This window comes from Callospermophilus lateralis, chromosome 19 (assembly GCF_048772815.1).
Source record: "Callospermophilus lateralis isolate mCalLat2 chromosome 19, mCalLat2.hap1, whole genome shotgun sequence".
Classification (NCBI taxonomy): domain Eukaryota; kingdom Metazoa; phylum Chordata; class Mammalia; order Rodentia; family Sciuridae; genus Callospermophilus; species Callospermophilus lateralis.
The window spans coordinates 8,905,492-8,930,113 of NC_135323.1; the positions used below are offsets into that span (position 1 = coordinate 8,905,492).

General features: G+C 50.5%; 1 protein-coding gene across 7 annotated transcripts in view; it reads left to right on the top strand.

Moving 5' to 3' along the window:
• The first annotated feature begins 443 nt into the window (after window positions 1-443).
• Nprl3 (NPR3 like, GATOR1 complex subunit) overlaps window positions 444-24,622 on the top strand; it is a 34,873-nt gene continuing 10,694 nt past the window's right edge. The window contains exons 1-7 of one of the 7 annotated variants that reach the window (XM_076839879.2): window positions 444-579; window positions 4,160-4,229; window positions 8,220-8,258; window positions 11,622-11,751; window positions 12,869-12,943; window positions 17,590-17,743; window positions 19,299-19,380. In XM_076839879.2, coding sequence (XP_076695994.1) covers window positions 462-579; window positions 4,160-4,229; window positions 8,220-8,258; window positions 11,622-11,751; window positions 12,869-12,943; window positions 17,590-17,743; window positions 19,299-19,380 — 668 coding nt within the window. In that variant the 5' untranslated portion in view covers window positions 444-461. Of the gene's footprint in view, window positions 580-4,159; window positions 4,230-8,219; window positions 8,259-10,457; window positions 10,523-10,635; window positions 10,732-11,621; window positions 11,752-12,868; window positions 12,944-17,589; window positions 17,744-19,298; window positions 19,381-24,622 lie in introns of those variants that run through there. The other 6 variants (XM_076839878.2, XM_076839884.2, XM_076839880.2 and 3 more) reach the window with 6 other exon arrangements.

The window sequence follows — 24,622 nt, forward strand, 5'->3', positions numbered from 1 at the left end:
GCTACAGGTGTTCACTACTGTTCCTGGGTAATTTTATAGTTCTACGTTTCAACTTTCTGCCAAAGAGATGCGTTAGTTTTCTTCACGGTCTCGGGGCTGAACCAGGGGCGCTATTCCACTGAGCTACATTCCCAGCCCTTTGAATTTTTTTTTTTTTTTTTTTTTAGGCAGGGCCTCGCTAAATTGCCCAGGCTGGCCTCAAACCTGCCATCCTCCTGAGTCGCTACGATTAGGCCATCGCGCCCCGCGAGTGTGCTACTTTTACATCGCAGAAACTGGCGCCGTAGGCACCAGCTCAAAAGCCGGGCTGCGCCGCCCGCTCCGGGACACTCGCGCCTGCGCACACGGCCTCCCGCGCGGGACTTGGTGGAAGTCTCGCGAGCGCGGCGCGGGGATGGCGGCGGCTGGCGCGGGGCGTGTCCTGGCCGCGCGTCCTGTCGGGTCGCCCCGCCCCAGGCAGCATGGGGGACAACACCAGCCCCATCAGCGTGATTCTGGTGAGCTCGGGCAGCAGGGGCAATAAGCTGCTCTTCAGGTACCCCTTCCAGAGAAGCCGGGAGCACCCCGCGGCGCAGACAAGTAAGTGGGCCGGCCGCGGCCGCGGGGCCCCGGCCCCCGCACGGCCCGCCGCTGCTGCCCCTGCCCGCGGACGGCCTCTTCCTGCGGCGGCGGTGGCCGTGCGCGCCGGGGCCCGGGCTCAGTCTCTCCGGAACCGAGCCCCGGGGCCCCGCCCGGCGCCGAGGTGTGGAGCGCTGCTCAGCCAGCCAGAGTGGCACCGAGCCTTAAAACCACACACGGTGGAGGACGCACCCGGGCCTCCAGGGTCCCTCGCGGAGGCAACTGCTATTGCAGTGCCTTTCCCGACTGTCTGCGTGAGGGCGAGCGCGGACCCGCTGCCCTGTCTAAGCACAAGTGCAAGCACACTGGACACACACGTCCCGCCCCGCTGTCACAGTGCCCCGGAGCTCCACCCTGGACGACCCCTGGCGCGGCCTCGCCTTTACAAGGCCGAGCCAGTTCCACCGGGTGAACGTTCTGACTATTTACTCTGGTTCTCTGCTCAGGGCCGTTTTCTTTCGCTGATACACACTTCACAAGTTCTTTGTATTATCATTTTGTAGTATGTCTGTAGCAGCCAGTTCCAGAAGTAGCCTAAGGGAGAGTGAGTTTATTTATTTGGTAATGGGGATTGAACCCAGGGACGCTTAACCGCTAAGCAACATCCCTCCCACCCTTTTATTTTTTAACTTGAGTTAAGGTCTCATTAAGTTGCTGAGGCTAGCCTCCAACTTGAGGTCCTCCTTCCTCAGCCTCCCAAATTGCTAGGATTTACAGATGTGTGCCACTGCACCTGGCACATGTGGATTTTTTTTTTTTTTTTTTGAGTTATCGATGGACCTTTATTTATATGCAATGCTGGGAATCAAACTCCAGTGTCTCACACATTAGGTAAGCGCTCTACCACTGAGCTGCAACCCCAGCCCCCACATTTAGGGTTTTTTTTTTTTTTTTTTGGTACTGGGAGTTGAACTCAGGGGCACACTGAGCCACATCCCCAGCCCTATTTTGTATTTTTTTTAGAGACAGGATCTCGCAGAGTTGCTTAGTGCCTTGTTAAGTTGCTGAGGCTGGCTTTGAACTCTTGATCCTCGTGTCTCAGCCTCCAGAACCGCTGGAATTACAGGCATGCACCACTGCGCCCGGCCACATTTAGTTTCAATACACTAAGTTTTCAATTCTTGTTGATCTAATAGGTAAAGAATTGAGTCTGATAGAGTGAATGTGTTTTCTGTTTTCAGAGCCATTTACATTTCCTTTCCAGTGAATGAACTGTTTGTATCCTTTGCCTCATTTTCTCTTGGAATTGTTTGATTTTGATTTTTTTTTCAAGTTGTAGAAAATTGAAGGAGCTTTTACATATTTAAAGTAAAAGTAGGCTTTTGTGACAAAGCTGTAAATATGTATGCAGTTTGCTTCTGTGTTGAACTTGAGATCCTCCAGCCTCTGCTTCCTGAGTACCTGGACTGGCAGGTGTGTGCCAGGCCTGACCTCTGCAGGTGGCTATTAGTCTGTTGACTAACTGGGAAGAAAAGGCATCTTCATATTTATCTTCCAGAAAAGGGTGTGCCTGCTGTAGCCTCTGTCCTAACATCTTTCCTCTTCTGACAGAGTGTTGATTTTATAGAGTCAGGTTTTCAGTCTAATCTAAGTTTTGTTATACTTGAGGACTGCTGCTCACTCAGATTGTTAATCAAAGTCTTCTGAGGGGTGGGACTTTAGCTCAGTGATGGAGACTTTGCCTAGCATGTGAGCCTTAGCACCAAATAAAGATAAACAAATAAAATAAAGGCATGCTGTCTATCTACAGTTACAAAAAGAACTTAAAAAAAAAAGTCTGCCGAGTTTTCCTTGGATGTTTATTGTCTCTTATTGTTTGTTTATTTTGTGTGGTAGGGGGGATTGAACCCAGGGCCTCACACAAAGGCTCCACCACTGAGCTGTATCCAGCACTTTTTATTTTTTGTTTTGAGACAGGGACTCACTAAGTTACTTATAGCTTCACTAAGTTGCTAAGGTTGGCCTCCCACTTGCAATCCTCCTGCTTCAGCCTCCGGAGCTGCTGGGACCACAGGCGTGACTACTGTGGCTGGCTGATTAGCTTCTTTCTGTAACTTTCCGCTATATTGTACTCTCAGGGTTTGTCATGTGTTGTTTTTCCTTTTCACTGTTGTCCTGGTCATTTTTTTTTCTTTTCACTGAAAACTTTTCACTGAAAGCATTGACTGTGTTAGGCCCTACTCCCAAGCTTTATTTATTTATTTATTTTCAGTGCTTGGGATTGAACCAAGTGCTCTGTCATGAGCTGCCTCCCCACTGCCCCCATTTGTTTTTATTTTGAGACAGAGCCTGAGTTTGCCAGGCTGGTGTTGAACTTGAGATCCTCCAGCCTCTGCTTCTTGAGTAGCTGGACTGGCAGGTGTGTGCCAGGCCTGGCCTCTGCAGGTGGCCATTAGCCTGTTGATTAACTGGGAAGAAAAGGCATCTTCATATTTATCTTCCAGAAAATGGTGTGCCTGCTATATCCTCTGTCCTAACATCTTTCCTGTTCTGCTTGTTACTATGTTTAAACTGTATTATTCTAGTAAAGTATTATTGTTTGTGAATATGAAGGCTATTGAATGTAGTTTAAAAATTCTTTTGTTTTTTTCCCAACACAATTGCCATCTTACACTGAGAGAGTGCATATGTACACACATATGCAATGTATTCGTCCTTCTTATAAAGTTAACATATAGCTGGGTGTGGTGGGAACATAGGCTATCCCCAGTGCTTTAGGAGGCTGAGGCAGGAGGATTGCAAGTTGGAGGCCAACCTCAGCAACTTAGCAGACTCTGTCTCAAAAGAAAAGGGCTGGGGATGTGGCTCAATGGTAAAGCACCCTGGGTCAATTCCCAGTAGCCACCCCCCCAAAAAAAAAAAAAAAGAATTAACATCATAGCAAAAATATCTCCCCATATTGTTATAATTTCTTGGAAACCATCATTTTTTTCTGAAAAAATATTTATGGTATAATATATATAAAACATGAAATTTGCCACTTCAGCCATTTATTTTATTTTATTTTATTTTTAGTTGTTGATGGACCTTTATTTTATTTATTTATTTATATGTGGTGCTGAGAATCAAACCCAGTGCTTCACACATGTGAGACAAGTGCTGTACCACTGAGCTACAGCCCCAGCCCAACCTTAACCATTTTTAAGTGTATAATTCAGTGGCATTAATTATATTTGTTATATTGTGCACCTTCTCCTGTTTTCTGTTTCTAAAACTTTGTCAGCCTCTACATGGAAACAGTAATCATTGAGCAGTGACTCACTGCCTCCTGCTCCCAGCCCCTGCTGACCTCTGCTCTGTCTCTCTGGATTTACTTATTCTCAATATTCTGTGCAATTACAATATTCATCCTTCTGTATCTGGATTATTTCATTCAGCATAATGTTTGCAAGATTCACATATGCTTATTCCTTTGCGTGACTGCATGCTGTTCCGTTGCATGGATGCACTGTGTTTTGGAAACCGTAGACCTTAGGGAATTCACAGTCGAGTGTGGTAAGATCCTGCTTTCTTAGCCATTCTCCCTTTTTTGCTCACTCAGATAAGCCCCGTAGCAGATATGCTGTTAACAACGCGAGTGACCATGCTGATGACCAGGACGGTGACTCCAGGTAAGGTGCTGAGGGCAAGAATGGAGTCCTGCTCCTAGGCATGGGCAGAGCCCTGCCCTCCCTCTGATGCATGCGTTGGCCCCTGAGAAGTCTGGTATCCTCTCTGCTTGGTGGTTGCTTCCAGGTAGGGCAGAGCTGATGGTTACTTTGCCCGTCTTTTTGGCTTGCTGGGTACTCTGGGCACCTGCTCCAGTCATGGGCTGTGTGGCTGGTAAAGTAGGTCTGAGAACAGGTGGGGCTGTGTCTGTGAAGGATGTTTGTCTCCTATTAGAGGAAAGCAGACCCCTTTGCTGTCCACACACCTGGTTCCTCCAGTACTTGCCTGAGTTCAAATGTAGGCAGTCAGGTACAGCACAGCCAGCCAGGTCCCTCTTGGTGCTGGATCTGGGGCTGGCCTGACCCTCAATACTTCTTTAGGGTCACAGAAAGGTGGGTCCTGCTCCTTCCCAAGTTTTCTTTGCTGCTCTTTCTGAGAGGCACTATTAGGGTAGAAACTTCATAAATGACCACTTCTGCCTTCTCATGTTCATTTTAAAAGTTAAAATGAACCTCCCAGGTGCAGGAGGCAGGGTTGTAAAGTACCTACCCTGAGCTCCCTAGACACAGACAGACCTGTGTGGGGTGCAGGGCTGGGCCTCCGAGACCTTGTGTGGTGAGTTAGTACCATTCCCTCTGGTTCTCTGACAGTGCCGAACACTGGCATGGTGAGGTCAGTTCCGAGAGTCTTTCATCCTCCATGAGGTTGCAGGGGCCTATGACATGACCTGAGCATGAGCTTTGGAAGAGGGACTGGCCAGCAGGGGCTGCTGGGTAGTGGAATGTGGGCTCTCTAGGGAGCCTTCATGTGGAGGCCTGTGGTTGTCCTGCTCTTTAAGGTGGTGGCCTGGAACAAACTCAGGTGTTACAGGCACATGGGAAGCTCTCACCCCTGCACATTCAATAGGTGCTTCTTGTGCACACTTCTCCCATGTTCTCCTCACAAACTTCACTGAGCACAAGGGTTGGTTTGAAGGTGCAGAGATCTTGGAACAGTCTGGGTGGAGGGATTTCCTCAGAAGACGGGGTACACCTAATTACTGCAGTTAATTTTCAGAGACTTATAATAACCATAAAGATGTTTTCTAGGGAGTTCATTCAGTGTTTAACATAGTGAAGAGGGAAACTCCTGGAGCGGAATGCTTCTTTTCAGAAGATTCTTTATTAGTTTAAGAATTGCTTCATTTAGGTCTAGGGCTGTAGCTCAGTGGTTGGTCTTGCCTAGTGCACTTAAGACCTGGGGTTCCATCCCCAGTACTACCAGAGAGAAAAAGGAAGGGCTTTTCTTGGTGATGTAGCACATGAAGGTCTGCTGACCTCCTGTTCTCAGCATTAGGGTGAGTCCTTTGGGTACCCAGTCCCTGCTGCTTGGTCTCCTCCAGAACCTGCCAAGCCCCTGCTCTTCCTTCCTGTCATAGCTCAGCAGCTTCCTGAGGTGGTGCAGCAGTTCCGCAAATCCACCCCCTGTCCTTGTCAACTGTCACTTGGAGTTGCTTTTCTCTCTGGGACCCTGGAATGCTCCTGCTTGTCAGTTTGCCAGATCGTGGCCTTAGGGGAGTGAGGGTGCAGAAAGTGCTGCTCACCATCACAGCATGACCAGCACAGCCATTAAATGGAGATTTGCTGAAATTGAATAGCTCCTCAGAAGCACTGGTGTTGTTTCAGGTGCTGGTTTTTCAGGTGTACCATCAGGATGGGCTTCAGGGGTAGGAGTTAACTATTACTCCCTCTTCTGGAATTCAGTGGGAACAGAAGAAAATGGGGACGATCCTGTGTCTTGAGACTTGCAGTTAAAGATCATAAAAGTGGCAGTGTTCCTGTGGACTGGGTGTCAGGGGCTGGGGCGCTCATGCTGCTGTGTCCCCTGGGGCCCCACACTGGATGGGGAAGCCACTAGCCTGGTATGGGCAGGTCCCCTCCTGAGGTGGTGTCTTCTGGCCCTCTGAGATTACGGGCAGCCCTCTGGCCACTCCCTCCTAGGGAGTCAGGGACTTGGAGGAGACTGGGCCTCTTGGTGTGAAATTTTCCTGGAAGTTGTGCTTTAGACACTGTCCAGAAGAACCCCCCCCACCAGAGCTGTGGTGGGCTTCCATCAGTGCCTGTAGCTCATGGGTGCCTTCGGTGGGGTGCAGTCAGCTGGTACTTCTGCCCTCCTTGGACCTGGCCCCACAGCAGCGAGTCCAGCCTTGGGTGCTGTTGGGCTGTCACCAGGTAGCCCAGCTCCAGTACTCTCTGGCCTGTGGTACACCTGCTTTCACCTCAGGCACACCTGAAGTTCCACCAGGCTTTTGGTGGCTCTTGGTGGCTTTGCCCCACAGTGTGCTGAGGTGCTAGAAGAGGGCCACGTTCTCCCCGTTCTGGCTACTTGTTTCACAGTAAAGGGCACCTGCTGGGGACAAGTTCAGGCCCCAAGTACCATTCCAACTTTGCACACTTGGGCACCTTCCTTAGGTTGAGCCTTTGTCTGTCTTCTGTAAGTTTCTTGTGGGTGGCTGGGCCCTGCTCTCCCCCACCGGTCTGGATGGCATGGGAGCATCTTGTCTTTGTCAGGAAGTAAAACCTTGCCCACACCCGAAGCCCTGTGTGCTTGCTGCTGTGCCTTTGGAGGTATAGGTAGCATTGCGACCTGTCTGGTTGCAGGAGGTCCATCTGAGTCAGACTGGATCTGGTAGGATCCTGGCTTTCTGGTCAGCCTTTGGAAGGTATCGTAACCTCTTGCACTGCACAGCCCAATGAGCTAAGGTGTGGCTTCACTGTTGTGTTTCTTGGGTGGGTCTCTGGCAGTGTGGTGAGTGGCAGGGAGCCCTGTGGGCATGGTGCCCTTCCACTCCCAGGTGTGAGTGTCTTCTGTCTTTAGGATACTTGGAAAACAGCATGCCCCAGAATAAAAATCTCTGTCCAGGAACATAAATTCTTAAACTCTTTCTAGAAAGCTCAGGTTGGGTAGTGCAGAAGCTCCAGATATTTTCTGCACAAATGAACCTAACATGCCCGGCTGGCTCTCCAGGTGGAAACTCAGGGAGCCGACATTCACTGGTACTTCAGTTTTCAGAAGGCTTTACCTAGGTGATTCCATTTTGTCCTCTACAGATGATTTCTTGTCATACAGAGGAGAAGTCCATTTTTGGAAAGATGAGATACTGTGCCCAGGTGTCTGGCTAATTCTTTTTTTTTAAAAAATATTTATTTATTTATTTATTTTAGTTTTCGGCAGACACAGCATCTTTGTTTGTATGTGGTGCTGAGGATCGAACCCGGGCCGCACGCATGCCAGGCGAGCGCGCCACTGCTTGAGCCCCATCCCCAGCCCGTCTGGCTAATTCTTATGGCCCTGGTGTCTGATACACGTTTCCCAGTGTTGAGCTTCTTTTTAAAAAGCAACTCTTGGGCTGGGGATGTAGCTCAGTTGGTAAAGTACTTGCCCAGCAGGCATAAGGCCCTAGGTTTAACCCCCAGCACCACAAAAAAAAAAGGCTAGTGACTCTTGCCTGGTGCAGTGGGCACCTGTGACCCAGCTGCTCGGGAAGCTGAGGCAGGAGGGCTGCAAATACAAGGCCAGGCTGGGCACCTTAACAAGACCCTGCCTCAAAGTTAACATAAAAGTGGCTGGGTGTGTAGCTCAGTGGTAGGGTGCCCCTAGGTTCAATCCCCAGTACTGTACACACACAGAAAGAAAGAAAAAAAAAAGAAAGAAAGGAAGAGACTCCTGTTCCCCACAGCCTGCGCACATGTGTAAGAGTTTGAACTTCAGGGAGAATGCCCTGGGGTAAGTAGGAATGCCTGTGTCCTCTTTCTTGTCTGATAAGCTGCCTGGTCTTGACATTAGCAGTTAATGCTTATGGTGGTGCTTCTACTAGACTTTAATACTGTTTTTGTAAAAATAATCTTGTAACTTTTCATGGTTTTGTAAAGCAGTGCTTTTGTTTGGTCTTGATGGTCCTGTTCCCATTTCAGCGAACCATGTCCTCCAACCGATGAGCAGTTGGTTGCAGGGTAAGACCGAGACCTCTCCACCATCTTTCTGTCTTGATTCTGGCTGCCCTCTCTTCTTGTAATTGTGCTTAATTCCTGTTTTCACTCAACATTGAAAAAAATCACTAACGAGGCACACAGGCCCTAGCTTGTCCTCCCACAAGAGCCCAGGCTTCCCCACTGTCCCTGCCCTTTCTCCACCCAGAGTTATTTAGCTCTTTAACATTGTCTGAGAGGCCAAGGCATGGTTGGTGGCACCAGAAAGTCTTTTGGGACCAGGTGTGCCTTCAAACCTCTTCCTCCCTCAAGGAGGAGCCAGTAGTCCTGTGGAGGTGGTGGGTGAGCAGGAGTGGGGTTTCTCACCTTGCCCATTGCCACACTGAGACCTGTGGCTGTGGCTTCTAGTCTATGGTTTTCAGGGCCCTTAATAGTATCTCTACCAAAGTCTGGGTGTCAGGTGTGATGCTTGGGTTTCAATGTTATTGACTGAGCCCCACAGAGGCAAAGACGTTCCTGGGAGTGATCCTGAATTACTGCAGGAGGGCAGGGATGAGATGGGTCGGCCCTGTGCCCCCGACAGTGCGTCCCTCCTGTGCTTTGGAGGTACTCTAGTGTCTGTGAACTCCCAGCAGGGAGGCAGGGAGCAGAGCTGAGATCCCTTCCAGGCTGCCTGCTCCTTTCTAGCCCAGTCAGAGAGTAAGCCCTTCTCCAGAATGTCTGGCAAGGAGAGAAAATCTGGCTTGTCATCTGTCTGGGCTGGTAGAGCTTCCTAAGCCTGCTTTTCTTGGGTTTCCAAGTTAGTCCAGAGGTCCTTAGTTTTTGTAACAATTTTTATTTATTTTTTTGTTGGGTGGTGCTGGGAATTGAAACTAGGTCCTTGTGAATGCAAGGCAAGCACTCTATGAACTGAGCTATGTCCCCAGCCCCTAACAATAATTTTAATGTATTACATTTACCAGCTTTTATAGGCAAGAATTTTGTAACTTTTGGAAGCAACAAGCAATTGTTGCCACTTGCTTGTGGCAACTGTGAGTTGTCCCCCAATCTCATTACGCTGCTGTGTCTGTGCGAAGCTGTGGCAAGTGGGTTTCTGTGGGGGGCAAACTTGCTGAGATGAGCAGAGTGGCCAGCTGTCTTCCTGTGGGCCATCTGAGGGGTCTCCCCAGACAGCTACTTAGGGGAGTGTGACTTTTAACTTAGGCTTCACAGGACTTTCTAGTTGGCATTATCTGTGGACCCTGGCAGCCAGGATTTGGCTCTTGCAGATTTGGCTCTTGCAGGGCACTTGGGATTTGGATTTTATAGACATGAGCTGAACTACTCCTGTTTGCCTGAGGATCCCAGGACCCATCATCACTCAGCCATGTAGCTTGCGTCCCTGGTCTGGTACCTGAGGGCTAAGGCCCAGGCTGCGTGCCTGTAGCTCTTAATAACAGAGCAACAACTTTTAGTGGAGATTTTAGGCTATTGCAGGAAGAAGTGAGCTTTCTGGAATGGCAGGGGTTGCTTTTCTGTCTGCTAGTCCCTAGTCCCTGGGTTACCACCCAGTGGAGGGTGTTTGTTCAGAAGGGACATGATGTGCTGACACTGGGTCAGCTACTCAAGCAGGAGCAGTGTAGGGATTTCATCCTCTGAACCACCTTCCACATCACTGTTCCTCAGAAAGAAGCCACAGGGCAGAGTGAGTCTTTAAGGAAAACCTGTGATGCCTCTGGTCTGAGACACTAGGATCTGCTGTGTCTGCTTTAGTTGCTCCAGAGAATAATGTTTCAATGAAGCAGAGACCAAGCATGCCAGTGCGGGTCCTGCATGTCCCAGGGTGTTTCTTTTCTTTTCTTTTCTTTCCTTCCTTCCTTCCTTCCTTCCTTTTCTCTCTCCTTCCTTCCTTCTTCCTTTTCTTTCTTTCTCCTTTTATTGAACCTGGGATTAAACCCAGGGGTGCTTAACCACTGAGCCACATCCCAGAGACAGGGTCTTCCTAAGTTGCTTAGGCTGATTTTGAACTCATGACCCTCCTGCCTCAGCCTCAGCCACTGGGATTACAGTGTGCAACACCATGTCTGGGCCCCAGATGTTTCTAACAAGATCAGTCTGGGAACCTCGACCATCCCTGTCTGCAAAAGGCGAGACAGCCCCTCTGGCCCGTGTTCTGTGTTGGTGTGCTCAGGGCGACCCCGGACTACCCACAGGGTCTTGCCAGTTCTGGAGGGAAGGCCGGAAACATCATTAGCCCTTTGGCTTGGCAGTGGAATGCCCCTGGCCCAGGAGACTGGGAGAACTCACAGGTACTTGTCTTACATGTCATCCTGGGTCAGTTGGCCACAGCAAGGCCCTTGGTCCAGGGTCTCCTGGAATCCATGGCCCCCAGACCTTTAACTGGAGCCATCTGCTCTTTCAGAGAGGGGCTACAATCACTGTTGGAAGCTGGCCTTCATTATTCATTTCTAACAGAGGACTTACAACGATGGTCCCCACTCTGGGAGGGCATGACAAGGTACACACTGCAAGTCTGTCCAGTAGCCTGTCAGGACTGTGGGGTTCCTTGCCCAGGGGCAGAACATGTTCCTGGGCAGCAGGAGAATTCTTCCCTGAGACACCATGCCCTCTTTCTTGGACGTTAGAAGTGCTTTCCTTGGCATGTAGAAGAGTGCAGGTGCTCTCTACTCTTGGGTGCAGTGGGAGCAATGGTCTAGCACACCCGTTCCAGAGCAGAGGCCAGGCCCTGGGCTCTGAGATAAGCGGCAGTGATGCACCCCAGGTGCCCCTCCCTGCAGACCATCTCCCTTATCCAAGTCCCCAGCCGGGAGGGGCCAGTTTGCCAGAAGGGAGACAAGGGTATAGGTGTGCCTTGCAATGGCTAAGCTCCCATGCCCTGGCTGTTCCCACCTCCCTGTGGCATCCCGGTGTCCTGTGACAGGATGGGTTTGCACTGTCCTTCCCGAATGGAAGTGGGAAAGTCTGAGTTCAGGATCAGAGAAGTTGCACCACAAAGCACAGTTCCTGCTCCGTGTCAAGGGTGCAGGCCAGCAAGCCCAGTGGCTGCTGGGAGGGTTCCCTATACCTGTGAGGCTTATTGAACTGTTCCTTAGGACAGTGCCAGCTCCAGCCGATCCTCCTCTTAAATGCAGACTGCAGCTGTTCCTCTCCTAATTTCATAGAGCATGTAGAGATGATAGCATGTGCCTCCAACCTCTGCTTCTCATGCCTTTTATCTGTGATTTTGGTGATTTTGCCTCCCTAACCTTGGGATTGCTACAAGAAAGCCACTGGGGCAGAGCAGCTCACATGACTGCCATTCACAGAGACCTCCCCTCTGGAGGAATAGGGCATGGTGTCATGATCCTTGGTTAACCTTATCTTTTTTTATCTTTTTTAATCTTTAAGGTTTTCAGATGTTATTTTGGCAACAATTTTGGCAACCAAATCTGAAATGTGTGGTCAAAAATTTGAACTGAAGATAGATAATGTGCGGTTTGTGGGGCACCCGACACTGCTGCAGCATGCTCTGGGGCAGGTATGTCCCTCCCTGGTCAGTTGTGATCCTTGTCAGGCAGGTAGGGCTCTCCCTAGGTAGGCCTGGCCCATCCTGGGCTCATGAGGCTCAGAATGGTGCTGACACTGGCTCTTGTGAGGGTGATTGTTAGGCAGCAGACCTGATCAGGCACTTACCGTGAGTGTGCACCTCTGTAGACCCTGGGGGTCCAGCAGAGAAGTGAGGAGCCCTTGCCAGTGGTCTGTGCTTGGCTAGCAGGCACAAGGCACCCTGGTGCTTCTGTCTCTGCCACTGTCTCCACTGCCCCATGCTGGCATCAAGCTCAGAGCATTGCACTCCGCCCCCAGCTCCCCTCCATGGTCAGCTTCTGCTGTTCGCACTCTGGGTCTTTGTGGACGTGGCTTTCTTTGTTTACAGGTTACCTGTTTCTAGGGAATCCAAGAGAGTAATTTGACTAGCATCTGCCAACCCCTGAGCTTTCTAAAAATGGTGCAAGCATTTATTTATTTATTTTCTTTTTTTGTTTTTGATAGTCCTGGAGGTTGAACCCAGGTACTGCCTGTGGGTGGTGGGTGGGAGAGTTGGCACCAGCCTGTGGGAGTGACTGGCAGGGAGTCTGGGGCTTTGGCTCCCCCTTGTGGTGTCACTTGTGGTTGGCTTTGCAGAGTTCCTTCATGCCCTAGGAGTGCTTCTGCATTTGTGGATACAGAGCTGGGATCAGAGATGAGGACTGGGCTCTGGTATGAGGCCAGCTGCCCTGTCTCCTCTGAGCCTTTTCAGGCCTCTGCTGGCCCTGAGCATTGTCCTGTCCCTAAGTGGGCCTGAGTACTTGTCATGCCTGGCAGAAGCAGCTGGGAAGGTCAGGTGGACCCTGGGGCTGGCAGTGGAATGGAAGTGGGAAAGTCTGTCAGAGAAGGTCTGGGCCCCTTACTTCCCAGGTCCCTCTGCATCCTGTCACTCTGCTTCCTTCTGTTGACCGCCCCACTCTTGTCACAGCTGTTTGTGCAGCAGGTGCTCTTCAGAAAGGAAGGTATCAGTCACTTCTCAAAGACCTGGGAGCTGTTTTCCTCTTCTGCTAGTCTCTGGGGTCTTTCCCATGCATGGCTCTCAATTTATTGCAATTATGCCTCTTTTGTAGGTCTCCAAAACAGATCCATCCCCGAAGAGGGAAGCGCCTACCATGATTCTTTTTAATGTGGTGTTCGCCCTGAGGGTAAGTGTTGGTGTAGGCAACCTGGGTGGGGAGGAGGGTAGAGCAGGAAGCAGCCTGTTTCTGATGAATGCATGACTGCTCAGACTGTGGTGGGCACTGCGCTCGCCTTCCCTGGCATGTAGGCAGAGTCTGCCTTGTTGTGTGGTCCTCTTTTTTCCCAATACAAAGGAGAATATTTACCATTTCTAAGGGTCCAGGTTAGTGGCATCAGAGGTACTGAATTCTTATCTGCAACTCAGCCTGCTCCTGGTCGCTGTCCGGATCCATATGCTTTCACTCTCCAGAGAGAGACCCCTGTCTCCTTACCACCTGTTGCCCTCTCCTCTGCTCTGTCCAGGGTTGGCAGGCTATGGTCTGCCTCTGTGGACTCACTGCTGAATTGTGTACAGAGGGATTTGTGCGTCTGGGGCCTGGCCTCTGGCCTTGGTCCACTTGGCAGGTTCTGTGGTGTGTGAGCCATGTTTCTTTGTGGCCATCACAAGTGTCTTGTGCCTGTACCACACTTCACCCATTGCTGGGCACTAAAGGGTGTTGGGGGGTATTTGGCTGCAATGAAGGATACTGCTGGGGGTGTTCCTGTTCACATTTTCTTTTTTCTTTTTTTTTTTTTTTTTTGGTACCAGGGATTGAACTCAGGGTCACCTGACCACTAAGCCATTTCCCCAGCCCTATTTTGTATTTTATTTGGAGACAGGGGTCTCACTGAGTTGCTTAGTGCCTTGCATTTTTTTTTTTTTTGTAGTTGTAGATGAACATCATACATTTATTTTATTTTATTTTTTTATTTTTTTGTGGTGCTGGGGATTAAACCCAAGGCCTTGTGCATGCAAGGCAAGCACTCTACCAACTGAGCTATATCCCCAACCCTTATTTGTTCATTTTTATGGTGCTGAGGATCGAACCCATACCTCACATGTGCTGGGCAAACGCTCTGCCACTGAACTATACAGTCTCAGCTAGCCCTAGCGTCTCGCTTTTTGCTGAGGCTAGCTTTGAACTTGTCTCAGCCTCCCAAGCTGCTGGGATTACAAGCGTGCGCCACTGCACCTGGCTCCTGTTCATATTTTCATGCCTCTTGGATACACACTCGGAGTGAAAGTTTGGGTCCTCTGGTCCTTGTTGAGACTGAAGATCTTCTGAACTGTATGCTGTGGCGGCTGTACCATTTTTTTATTTTTTATTTTTTTATTGGTTATTCAAAACATTACAAAGATTGCAGAATCACATCGGTTACACATCCACATTTTTACATAATGCCATAATAGTAACTGTTGTATTCTGCTACCTTTCCTATCCTCTACTATCCCCGCTCCCCTCCCCTCCCATCTTCTCTCTCTACCCCATCTACTGTAATTCATTCCTCTCCTTATTTTTTTCCCATTCCCCTCACAACCTCTTATATGTAATTTTGTATAACAATGAGGGTCTCCTTCCATTTCCATGCAATTTCCCTTTTCTCTCCCTTTCCCTCCAACCTCATGACTCTGTTACCATTTTACGTTCTCACTAGCAAGGTACAAGGGTTCCCACTTCTACACATTTTCATCAGCACTCTTTATTTTTCTTTTTTTTTCCCCCTCCCTCCCTCCCTCCCTCCCTTCCTTCCTTCCTTCCTTCCTTTTTAAATTAAAACTAATTGTTTTTTTCTTTTCCTTTTTCCTGGGTATTGAACCCAGGGCATTCTACACTGAGATACACCTCTGGCCCTTTTTATTTTTATTCATTAGGTACCAGGGATTGAACCCAAGAGCCCTTAACCATTGAGCCACATCCCCAGCCCTTTTTTTATATTTTATTTAGCAATAGAGTCTCAGTGATTTGCTTAGAGCCTCACTGAGTTGCTTAGGGCCTCGCTAAGTTACTGAGACTGGCTTTGAACTTGCCATCCTCCTACTCAACCTCTGGAGCTGCTGGGATTACAGATGTGCACTACCATTCTCGTCCTATTTTTATTTTGAGACAGGGTCTTGCTAAGTTGCTGAGGCTGGCTTTGAACTTGTGATCCCCTTGCCTCAGCTTCCTGAGTAGCTGGAATCACAAGTGTGGCCACTGCACATGGCTAAGCCTGATAGTTTCTTAAGGCAGTTACCAGTTCTTTCTGAGTTTGTTTTCACTAGTTAAGGAAATACCTTTGTATTAAACCTGTCAAAATGTAAGGGATTCAGCTGGGAGCGGTGGCACACACCTGTAATCCCAGTGGCTCCAGAGGATGAGGCAGGAGGATCGAGAGTTCAAGATGCTAAGCAACTCAGAGAGACCTGTCTCTCAGTGAAATACAAAAATAGGGCTGGGGATGTGGCTCTGTGGTTGAATGCTCCAAAGTTTAAAACCCGGTACCAAAAAAAAAAAAAAAAAGTAAGAGATCCAAATAAATAGAAATGTACCCCTAGGCAAGGATTGGCTTCTTTATTCATTGTTTGGTCCTGGGGACTGAACCTGAGGGTGCTTTAGCACTGAGCTATATCCCTATCCCTTGTCATTTTATTTTGAGACTGGTCTTCCTGAGGAGCCCAGGCTAGCCTTGGACTAATGATCCTCCTGCCGCACAGGGAGCACACTGGTTCACCTTGAAGCGTTTTAAAAACACTCCTAACATTCTGACAGCTTCATGCACCTGTCTCGGAACCCATAGTCGCTGCCTTTGCACTTGGCTCCATCTGTTTCCTCCCCCTGTGTTTCACAGAAAAGCCCGACCTCATGATTGCTCATTCCTACACACTTGTGAAGGCCTCTCTACAACGTGTCCGCCCACCTTGTGCCACAGTGCCTTTTTACCGTGTCTACTTTTCACATTGATGTCTACTGGCATTTGGCATGCTGGGGCTCCCAAGCCAGACATGCTTTCCATTTGGTCTGTGACCCGGGCGAGTATCTCTGCCAGCTCCTCCCTTGGTCCAGCACAGGTTCCACATTTGGAGCTAGCTCCCTGTGCAGACCATCAGGCTTGCTCTCTGCCTCTGTTTCCTGTAAATTGGAAGTTTGTTTTGGGAGCTGGGGTACATTTGGGATGAGAAGCCTGTTGGTGGTACTGCCGTGATTTGGGTACTACTCTGAGAGCCCCAAGGCAGCCATGTGCCAGGTGGAGGGCTTCTCACGTGTCCCTGCACAGCTGGGCCCACATACGCCTCAGGTACTCTCAAGACTGAGCAGACAGGACACCAGATGCCCACAGTGCAGTCTAGGACCTTACGGGGGCAGCACCTGGTCAGCACATCAGGGATCCTCGGGGGGAGGCCAGTGTGCCTTCTCTGGCAGCACTGGCAGCAGAGGGTTGAACTCTTGGGGTTATGGAAGGGAGTGTCGTATGTCTAGGATCATTCTCTATCCCCCTGCTTTGCTGGTGTATATTTACACAGATTCTGAGTGTGTCTTTGTTTTGAGGTAATGGCCTATGCCCTGTAAATTGGCACTGCAGGTCAGAGATACTGTTAAGAGGCCTCGAGAGAGAGGGCAGTGCTACCTCTCTGAGTCTGCCCAGATGCAGGCTGTGTGTGAACATGAATCTGCTGGGAGTCTAGAATTCTGCAGGTGAACCAAGTGCTAATGTCTAAGTAAGGTCTCCACACCTGCACCCAGCTCTGAACCCAGGGGTCTGATCCTGCCTGCTGGTAACAGGGATTTCTAATCGGTGGCACCACCTGTCCTGCACCCTCTCTCCACTTCCCCAGGCTGACTCAGCACTGCTGTTGGTCTCCAGAACCACCAGGTCATGCTTGGCCCAGTTATCTGCCCTCTGGAGCTGCTCCACAGATCCCACAGCTGTGCACTCCACCCTGGTCTTGGGTGGATACATCTGCCTGGCCAGCTGTGGCCCCTGATAGCTTCCAGAGGGGGTGGGGTCCACTTCTGTTCCTGAGAGCCTCCTCACCCTCCCTCCACCTAGTCAGTGTGGGTGCAGAAGGAGCCCTGGGCAGGAGCCTTGGCCTGGGGCCTGCTGGTCCTCTTGTTAGCTGGGGAGAGCTGCTCATGCTTGAGGACAGAAGAGTACCGTGTGCCCTGTTGTAACATAGCCAGGCTTGTTCAACATGCTCATCAGGACAGTGCTGAGTGTGGACACTTGCAGGGCTTTTCTTAGGGCAGGCTCTGTCTGAGTGCTTAATGTGTCTGATCCTCATTGAGGGAGGTGCCCTTGTTGTCCCACCACTCAGGGTTACACAGCAGATGGGTGGGTAGAATCTGCCCTTAGCCACAGCCTGCTTTTGCTTACCATCCTGGCATGGTAAAATGTGTGTGGAGCCCCCTCTGTGCAGCCATCATGCAGCCCTCCCAGGAGCAGGGAATGGGGGCTGGCAGCCAGTGCTTCTGGAGGGGCATAGGAAATTTCTGGCAATCATGGCTTCCAGAGGCACCTGGAGGAGAGGAGTAGAGAAGGTTTCTTTCATGGTCTAAATTTTGGCTATGCATGTTTTTGTTTTTCTTGGCACTGGTGATGGAACCGAGAGACATTTAACCACTGAGTTACACCCCATCCCTTTTTATTTTATTTTGAGACAGGGTCTTGCTGAGTTGCTGAGGCTGGCTTTGAACTTGGGATCCTTCTGCCTCAGCCTCCAGAGCTGGAAGGACAGGCAAGTGCTACTGTGCCTGGCCTGTTATTTCCTTTGCACCTGTGGCACATTTACATCTGTGTGGCTTCTCCCCTGCAGGCCAACGCTGACCCTTCTGTGATCAACTGTCTGCATACCCTGTCCCGGCGCATTGCTACAGTGCTGCAGCATGAGGAGCGCCGCTGCCAGTACCTCACTCGGGAGGCCAAGCTGATCTTGGCGCTGCAGGACGAGGTGTCCACTGTGGCTGACGGTGAGCAGCAGTGAGAGTGGTTCTGGGCTGGCTGATGGCATCTTCTAATGTGGACAGCTCCAGGTTTCCCAACTAGCATCGTCAGAGCACTTGGGTACTTGCAGTCTCCGGGCTTTCAGTGCACTGGGCATGGCTGAGGAAGTGCTCACAGCAGCCTTGTGCCACAGGGACTGTCCCCTTTTTGTGGAGAGGCTGTATGAGCTTAACATTGAGCAAGTGAGCCCAGGGCACATGAAGACTCCCAAGGGACTCATTCAAATTAAGTCTGCTTTCTCAAATGGATGTGCCCAGACTGACTTCCCAACTGGAAGGATTCCCTTCCCCACACGCGGCAGCACCATTCAGTTAGCACTCACACCTCTGCCTGGCCCTGCCCCTGTTAGAACCTTGGTCATGGGTGCGAGTTGGGGAGAGGCTGGCAGGGATGTCCAGTCTTAAGGTGAGTGGTTTCCATTCCCTGCTTTTAGCCAAACTGAGGGTAGGTTTAATTGAATTATGCACTAATCAGTTATCAAAAATAGTATTTGCAGGCTGGGTTTTGGCTTAGTGGTGGAATGCTTGCCTGGCATGCACGAGGCATTGGATTTGATCCTCAGCACTGCATAAAAATAAGTTAAAGATATTGTGTCCACCTAAAACTAAAAAATAAATATTAAAAAATAATAGTCTTTCCTGGCAGGCCACCATATAACTTTTGGTATACCCATAGTGCTAAGCCATGGGGTACATGATGATAAACTCCACTCCTTTCCTAAGGTCAGCAGCTCATTTGGAAGATGCAGGTAGAACAGAGCTGCAGTCAGGCTCAGCCTTGGTAGCTCTGAGTAGAATTGGTGAATGTCATGCACAGATTGGCAGCAAGAGTGGCCTGGACTTTGGTGTAATTTCACTCTGTTTGAAAATTCACCAGCAAGGGCTGGGGATATAGCTCAGTTAGTAGAGTGATTTCCTCACATGCACAAGGCCCTGGGTTCAATCCCCAGCACCCCACTCCCCGATTAAAAATAAAAAAAAAAAAAAAGAAGAAGAAGAAGAAATACGAAAGAAAGAAAATTAGCTGTCAAAACTTGTGATGTCGGGTGGGGCACATTGGTGCACACCCATCATCCCAGTGACTTGGGAGATGGCAAGTTTGAGGCCAGGCTCAGCAACTTAGTGAGAGTCTGTCTCAGAATAAAACGTAAAAAGCTGGGGGTATGGCTCAGTGGTTAAACACCCCTAGGTTCAATTCCAGGTACCCACAATAAGTAAGTAAGCTGCATCAGCATACATGTGTGAGAGGGGGGCCTGGAACACACCAGCCAGCAGGGCAGTGGCCTGACAGTGCAAGGCACAGGCCTTTGGGACAGGGCAAAGGTTTTGGGCTAGTGTGTTCCGTGAGAAGTGGTAGGACAAACAGCTTGTGTTCAGTTCACAGGACACAGGTTGTGTGAGAAGCAGGGAGTTCCCAATGGGTGGTTTTAAGTGATTCAGTTGGAGTGTCGGCTTCTGAGCAGCCTGTGCATAGTTCCTTGCTGTGGAAGCTTTGAAATCTTCTGTTTTGTGATTGTTACAGCAAATGAAGGCCCACAGTCCCCGTTCCATCACATCCTGCCCAAGTGCAAGCTGGCAAGGGACCTCAAGGAGGCATATGACAGGTAGGCAGGTGGGCATGCTCTCTGGCTCTCCAGGAGCCTGGGGCTATCCGCACCTGGGTCCCTGATGCTGGACACTGTTCTGGTGTTTGGATGCTGGCCTTCCACTGAGATGGGGCAAGAGCACGAAGACTGTGGCTACTCTTATGAGAAGTGACCTTGGTAGCCATTTTCAAATGATAGCCCCTTTGCTAGGTAGCATGCGCCTAGTTGGAGCATTCACCTCTGGACTCTCCTTAACACAGAAAACCAGCTAGAAGCTATGTGTGAGAGCCTGAAGGTGCTCTTGCTGAGGGGGACAGTGGAATTCTGGTCCCACTTTGGTTGGTGGGTTCCACTTTTTTTCACCCATGAAGAAACTGGCTCAGTGGACAGAGCTGGGTGGGGCTGGCTGTGCTATTTCCTGCTCTGGGAGTGTCTGAGGGCAGCAAACACTGGGGGGCATCAGGGAAACCCTGCACCATCTGATTACATTGGTGGCTGAGCACCAGCTCTATTAAATGTGGACCAGCATGACATCCATTTCTTCTGCAAGGTCTTCTGTCTGACCACTGCTCTGTGGCCCCAAGATGTTCCCTGGCTCTGAAGCTGCATCGAGAGGTGTATACCCAGCTGCCACCCCTCCTAGATCTTTGCCTTCCTGCTCCTGCACCTGCAGCACCCATTCACATGCTGCCTTGTCACTGCAGGGCCCACACAGTGCCAGCACAATGCCCGGTAGATGCTGCCTGGCACACCTTTCTGCGCAGCCCGGGTGGGTCTGGTTCCTCTGCCTGCCCTGCAGTTGTGGCCTCCTACTATCTCCCCCTCCTGGTGAGCAGCTGTGGTTGATGTAGGGCCCTGTGTTCCCTCCCTCTCTCCCTCTCTCCCTTTCTTTCTTCCTTCCTTCCTTCCTCTTAACCACTTAGAAGGGGCACTTAACCATTGGGCCACATCCCCAGCCCTTTTTTTTAAATTTTATTTTATTTAGAGACAGGGTCTCACTGAGTTGCTTAGGGCCTCACTAGGTTGCTGAGGCTGGCAATCCTCCTGCCTCAGCCTTCTGAGTTGCTGGGATTACAGGTGTGCACCACCACACCCGGCTCCCTGTATGCTTTACATGGCTGCTGTGACACATGCTGCTCAGTTATCTGTGGATGTCATTTTGTGCTTGTGCCTCATTGTCCCTGAGGTGGATCCTGGAAAGCATCACACATGGTTGATGCGTCTTCTCTGGGATGTGTGCTTGATTTGCATTTGCACTTGCACCAATGGATTTGCCAGGGAGCTTGGTAAATTTTTCATTTTAAATGATGGAGAGGTGGTGAGTCTTCTTGCATGTTTGCGTTGTCTCATTTTCATTTCTCTGAGTGCTACTTGGATCCCTCACCTGGTTGGTAAATGCAGGTTTCTTCAAGGGGGAAGCAACTGTGCTCTCTGTGACCTGTTGGACTGGCACTTGTGTCACCTGGTAACCTCTGGGTGAGGGCCTCCCTGTGTCAGAGGACTTCAGAGCATCTGCAAGCAGCCACTGCCACATCCTGACTAGAGCAGGACCTTTGAGGTTGCACAGGTGTTTTCTTTGTGGCAAGAGAATGGTTGCCCTCTGGTCTTGAGTTGGCTGAGCTGGAGATCCCTTCCTTGGAAGTTGATGGCTTGTTCTGAGTGGGAATCTGCAACACCTCCAGCTTGAGACTGAAGCACAGGAAAACCTGTGGCTTTCTGTTTCTAGAGAAAGAAGGGAAGTGGTTTCTTAGGTTTGGAGTGGGGAGATTGGAACTTGTCTACCAACTGCTTGTGTGACTATAGTGCCACAGCTCAGAGCGTCAGGCGGCCTGGGCCACCTGGGGGGCACAGTTTTGAGGAGCACACACCTTCAAGGTTCAGGTGAGAATGCTCAGCCCTGGTGTTCTTCCCTTGACCAGGCACCCTGTGTACTGGGAGTTCTGGCCCTGAGTCCTGCCCCAGAGATGCTGGGAGCTGTACTGTTCTTACGGGAGAAGTTCCCACCCCCACTTGGTGCCTGCATAGCTCTGGAACTGCCTGAGCATCCTCTGGCCTGTGGCCTGCCGTCCATCCTCATCTTACCTGGTCCATGGTGGGTCTTGAGACCGTGCCCAGAGGAGAGGCTGCGTATAGAATCAACCAGGTAGCTGAGAACACAACACAGCTCCTTTCTTCTGACAGTGGCCTTCTGCCAGATCCCCGGGGAATTTCTCAGAGCAGAATTGAAAGACAAGAAGCTGTGAGGCTTAATGAGACTGTGGATCTGACTGGGGCATTTCAGAGAGACTAGTCCTGAGTCGATGTCTTCATCCAGAGCTAGAGTTGTGCTATAACTGAGTAGCCTGGTCATCCTGGTCACCTCTGGTACCTGCTATGCCTGTGAATCTAGGCTGGAAGTGTGGCTCCCTCAGGAGGCCACCCTGACTGTTCCAGTACATGCTTCCCTGGGGAGTGCTATGACTTCAGTGAGAGCATCTGCCTTGTTCATGTGACCACTGGATTGTGTCCCCCAGGAGGGCAGGGACATCCCTTCAGTAGCAGCTCTAGTGCTCAGCATGTGGAGGAACACTGCTCTACCACTGTTGGTGGAAGGAACCTAGAACAGCAGGAGGGACAGTGATCTGGAAGTGTCCTATGGAGTTCTCTCAGGCACAAGGGCCTGAGGTGGACCTGGAAGGGCAGAGCCTGGGGACATTATGGGGACCTAGCCAGATAGGAGGCACATGGTGTTGGGCCTCACACTGCTGGTTTCCAGAGCAAGGCCGGCCTGCACAGGAGTGTGTATTTCCTGTGCATGGGCTTCTGCATGACATCACTAGCTGGGCTCTCGCAGTGCGCTTATACTTCTTGGGTTGCACAGTGCCCCCCACGTGGAGCATAGCCCAACCTGAGTATGGAGCCAGAGGATGCAGTGCTTGGGATAGCATTACATGTCTCTGTCCTAGGGTAGGAACATAACCAGAGTGAGACCACAAAATGACCTTTCAATTGTTAGCTAACGGTTGGGAATTGGCATCCTCTTCCAGATGCTGAGCGTGAAGGGGGTAGGTTGGCTTGGGCACACCCAACTTGGGTGTGGAAGATAACATGTTGCCTTTGCACAGTCATTGCATGGGATGCGGGGCTGTGGCAGGATCATCTATCTCCCCTTGCAGACTGGGCTGGGCCCTCCTGGTAATGTGAGAGCTGGATAAGCCTGGGGCACTGTGTTTTCAGCCAGACCATTAAACACCCTGAAGATAGAAGTACAAGCTAAGCAACAAGCCTTTTAGGACCTAAACCATGGGTCTGTTCTTGAAACTGGGCTTTCAAACCAGGGAAAAACCTTTCTCTTCCCTCCTCCTGGCAGACTTCACTGAGGCTCCTGACTCCCTGGAGTTAGAGGCTAGAGTCCACAGGCCCTTTCCTAGGACTGTTGTCCCCTGGCTGCTGTAGAGCTTTGCCTTGGGTGCTTCTGGCCATGGCACTGTACCCCACACTGCAGAACTTGGAACTTGTTAGTCTGAAATGAGCAGCTTTAGTGCCTTGTGCTCAGAGGTGCAAGGCGGCTGCAGGTGAGCAGATGCTCAGGAGAATAGAGTTGAGTCCATGTGGAAAGCAGGGCACCCATCATAAGCAGGCCCCACGCCGTAGCAGTGTAAGGTGGCCAAACCTGTGTCCCATATTTCCTTGCACCCACAGTTGGCACTTGTCCGGCTCTCCCCGCCCCAGGCCCCTGCTCCATGCACGCATCTGTACCCTCTTCTCCTTCACCTGTCTTGTAGCTTTCTAGTGTTTCTCACATCTGGGCAACTTATTTATGGTCATGTTCCTCTTCCTCAGTGTTGCTGAGTTTGAGCCCCCAAAGTGCAAGGCTGTAAGTAGTTCTGTCCTCTGAACAGTGTGGGAAACAGTTTTTGGTGCCTCGGCACCTCTCAGGTGGTTGTCACCTGTGTGCAGCATTGCTGAGCTCTTTGAGCAGGAAATAGCAGTGAGTGAAATGGTAGGAGTCTTGGTGTTCAGTTTTGATTCTTGGCCAAGAGCAACCATGAGCTACTCTGATGACTGTGGCAGGAAGAGCCAATGTTCAAAGCCAGCCTGAGCAGCTTAGGGAGACCTGTCTCAGAATGAAAAATAAAAAGGGCTGAGGATGTAGCTCAGTGGAAGTGTGCCCCCGGTTCAATCCCTAGTACCACTAAAAAGGAAAGAAAGAAAAAAGAAATAGAAGAACTTTTTACTTTCACCATCTGACCACCATTGAAGTGGAGGAGCCTGACCAGTAGTTCCCATGGAGCCGGCCACTGAGCAGCCAACTGGACCTCCTTGTCGCTCCTCTCTCCTGCTACTGTGGATACTGAGATCCTAACTGTTGCTTACTCACATTAAGCAGCTAACACCTGGGTCCCCTGGCAAGTCTCACACAGTGTCATTTTTGATTCCTTAAGAGGCCAGGCTGTTCCTCAGGATTTGACATGAATGCCAACCCTATGGAGAACCTGAGAGAGAAACTATTTCTTGAGAATTCAGGGACAAGGCTGTAAGAATGTTCTACAGGTGCCAGGAGGGGTTGTGGGGCTTCCTACACACTGGCCATCTCAGCTCTAGATGCTAGTGTGTTCCAGAGATCTGAGGGGCTTTGTGCATTCTGACCTGGGGTGGGCTGAGCTCCTTACCCCTCCTGGAGCTGCTGATCTGGAGCCTTAGCACCTCTCACGTGATTGTCACCTGTGTGTAGCATTGCTGAGCTCCACACTTAGCTCCATGTAGCTGTCTTGGCTTAACCCCAGGGGGAGTTAGAACCAGCAGAGCAGGTTGGAGGTGATGGGAAAAGCACTTCTTGGCTACTCTCCTGAGTGGAAACAGGATGGAAGGAGGCCCTGTCTCAGTGGGTGGTTTGGAGAACTGTCCTGAGCTTTGCTCCTATTTGAGAACTGAGTTGTTCCATAGAGGGACACAGGAGGGCCATTGACTGTCACCTCAGGCAGGTCAGGATGGAGCCCAGGGAGCATCTTCCCCATGCTGACACATCCCACCACTATAACTTTCTAGGAACCTTGACATTCCCTCTCCTACTCACTTCTCCTCTTGGGACACAGCCCACACCCTGCCTGGCAAACCTGTGAGGGCCAGCACCAGGTATTCATGGCAGGCCCCTTCACAGGATGGACATGCTGTGTGTGCCAGGTAGGCAGGCAGGGGGCCAGTTAGATGCCCTAGAGGTAGAAGAGGCTTCCGTTAAACCCTAGTAGGCTGAGTGGGCCACAGACACCCCTTTTCTAGT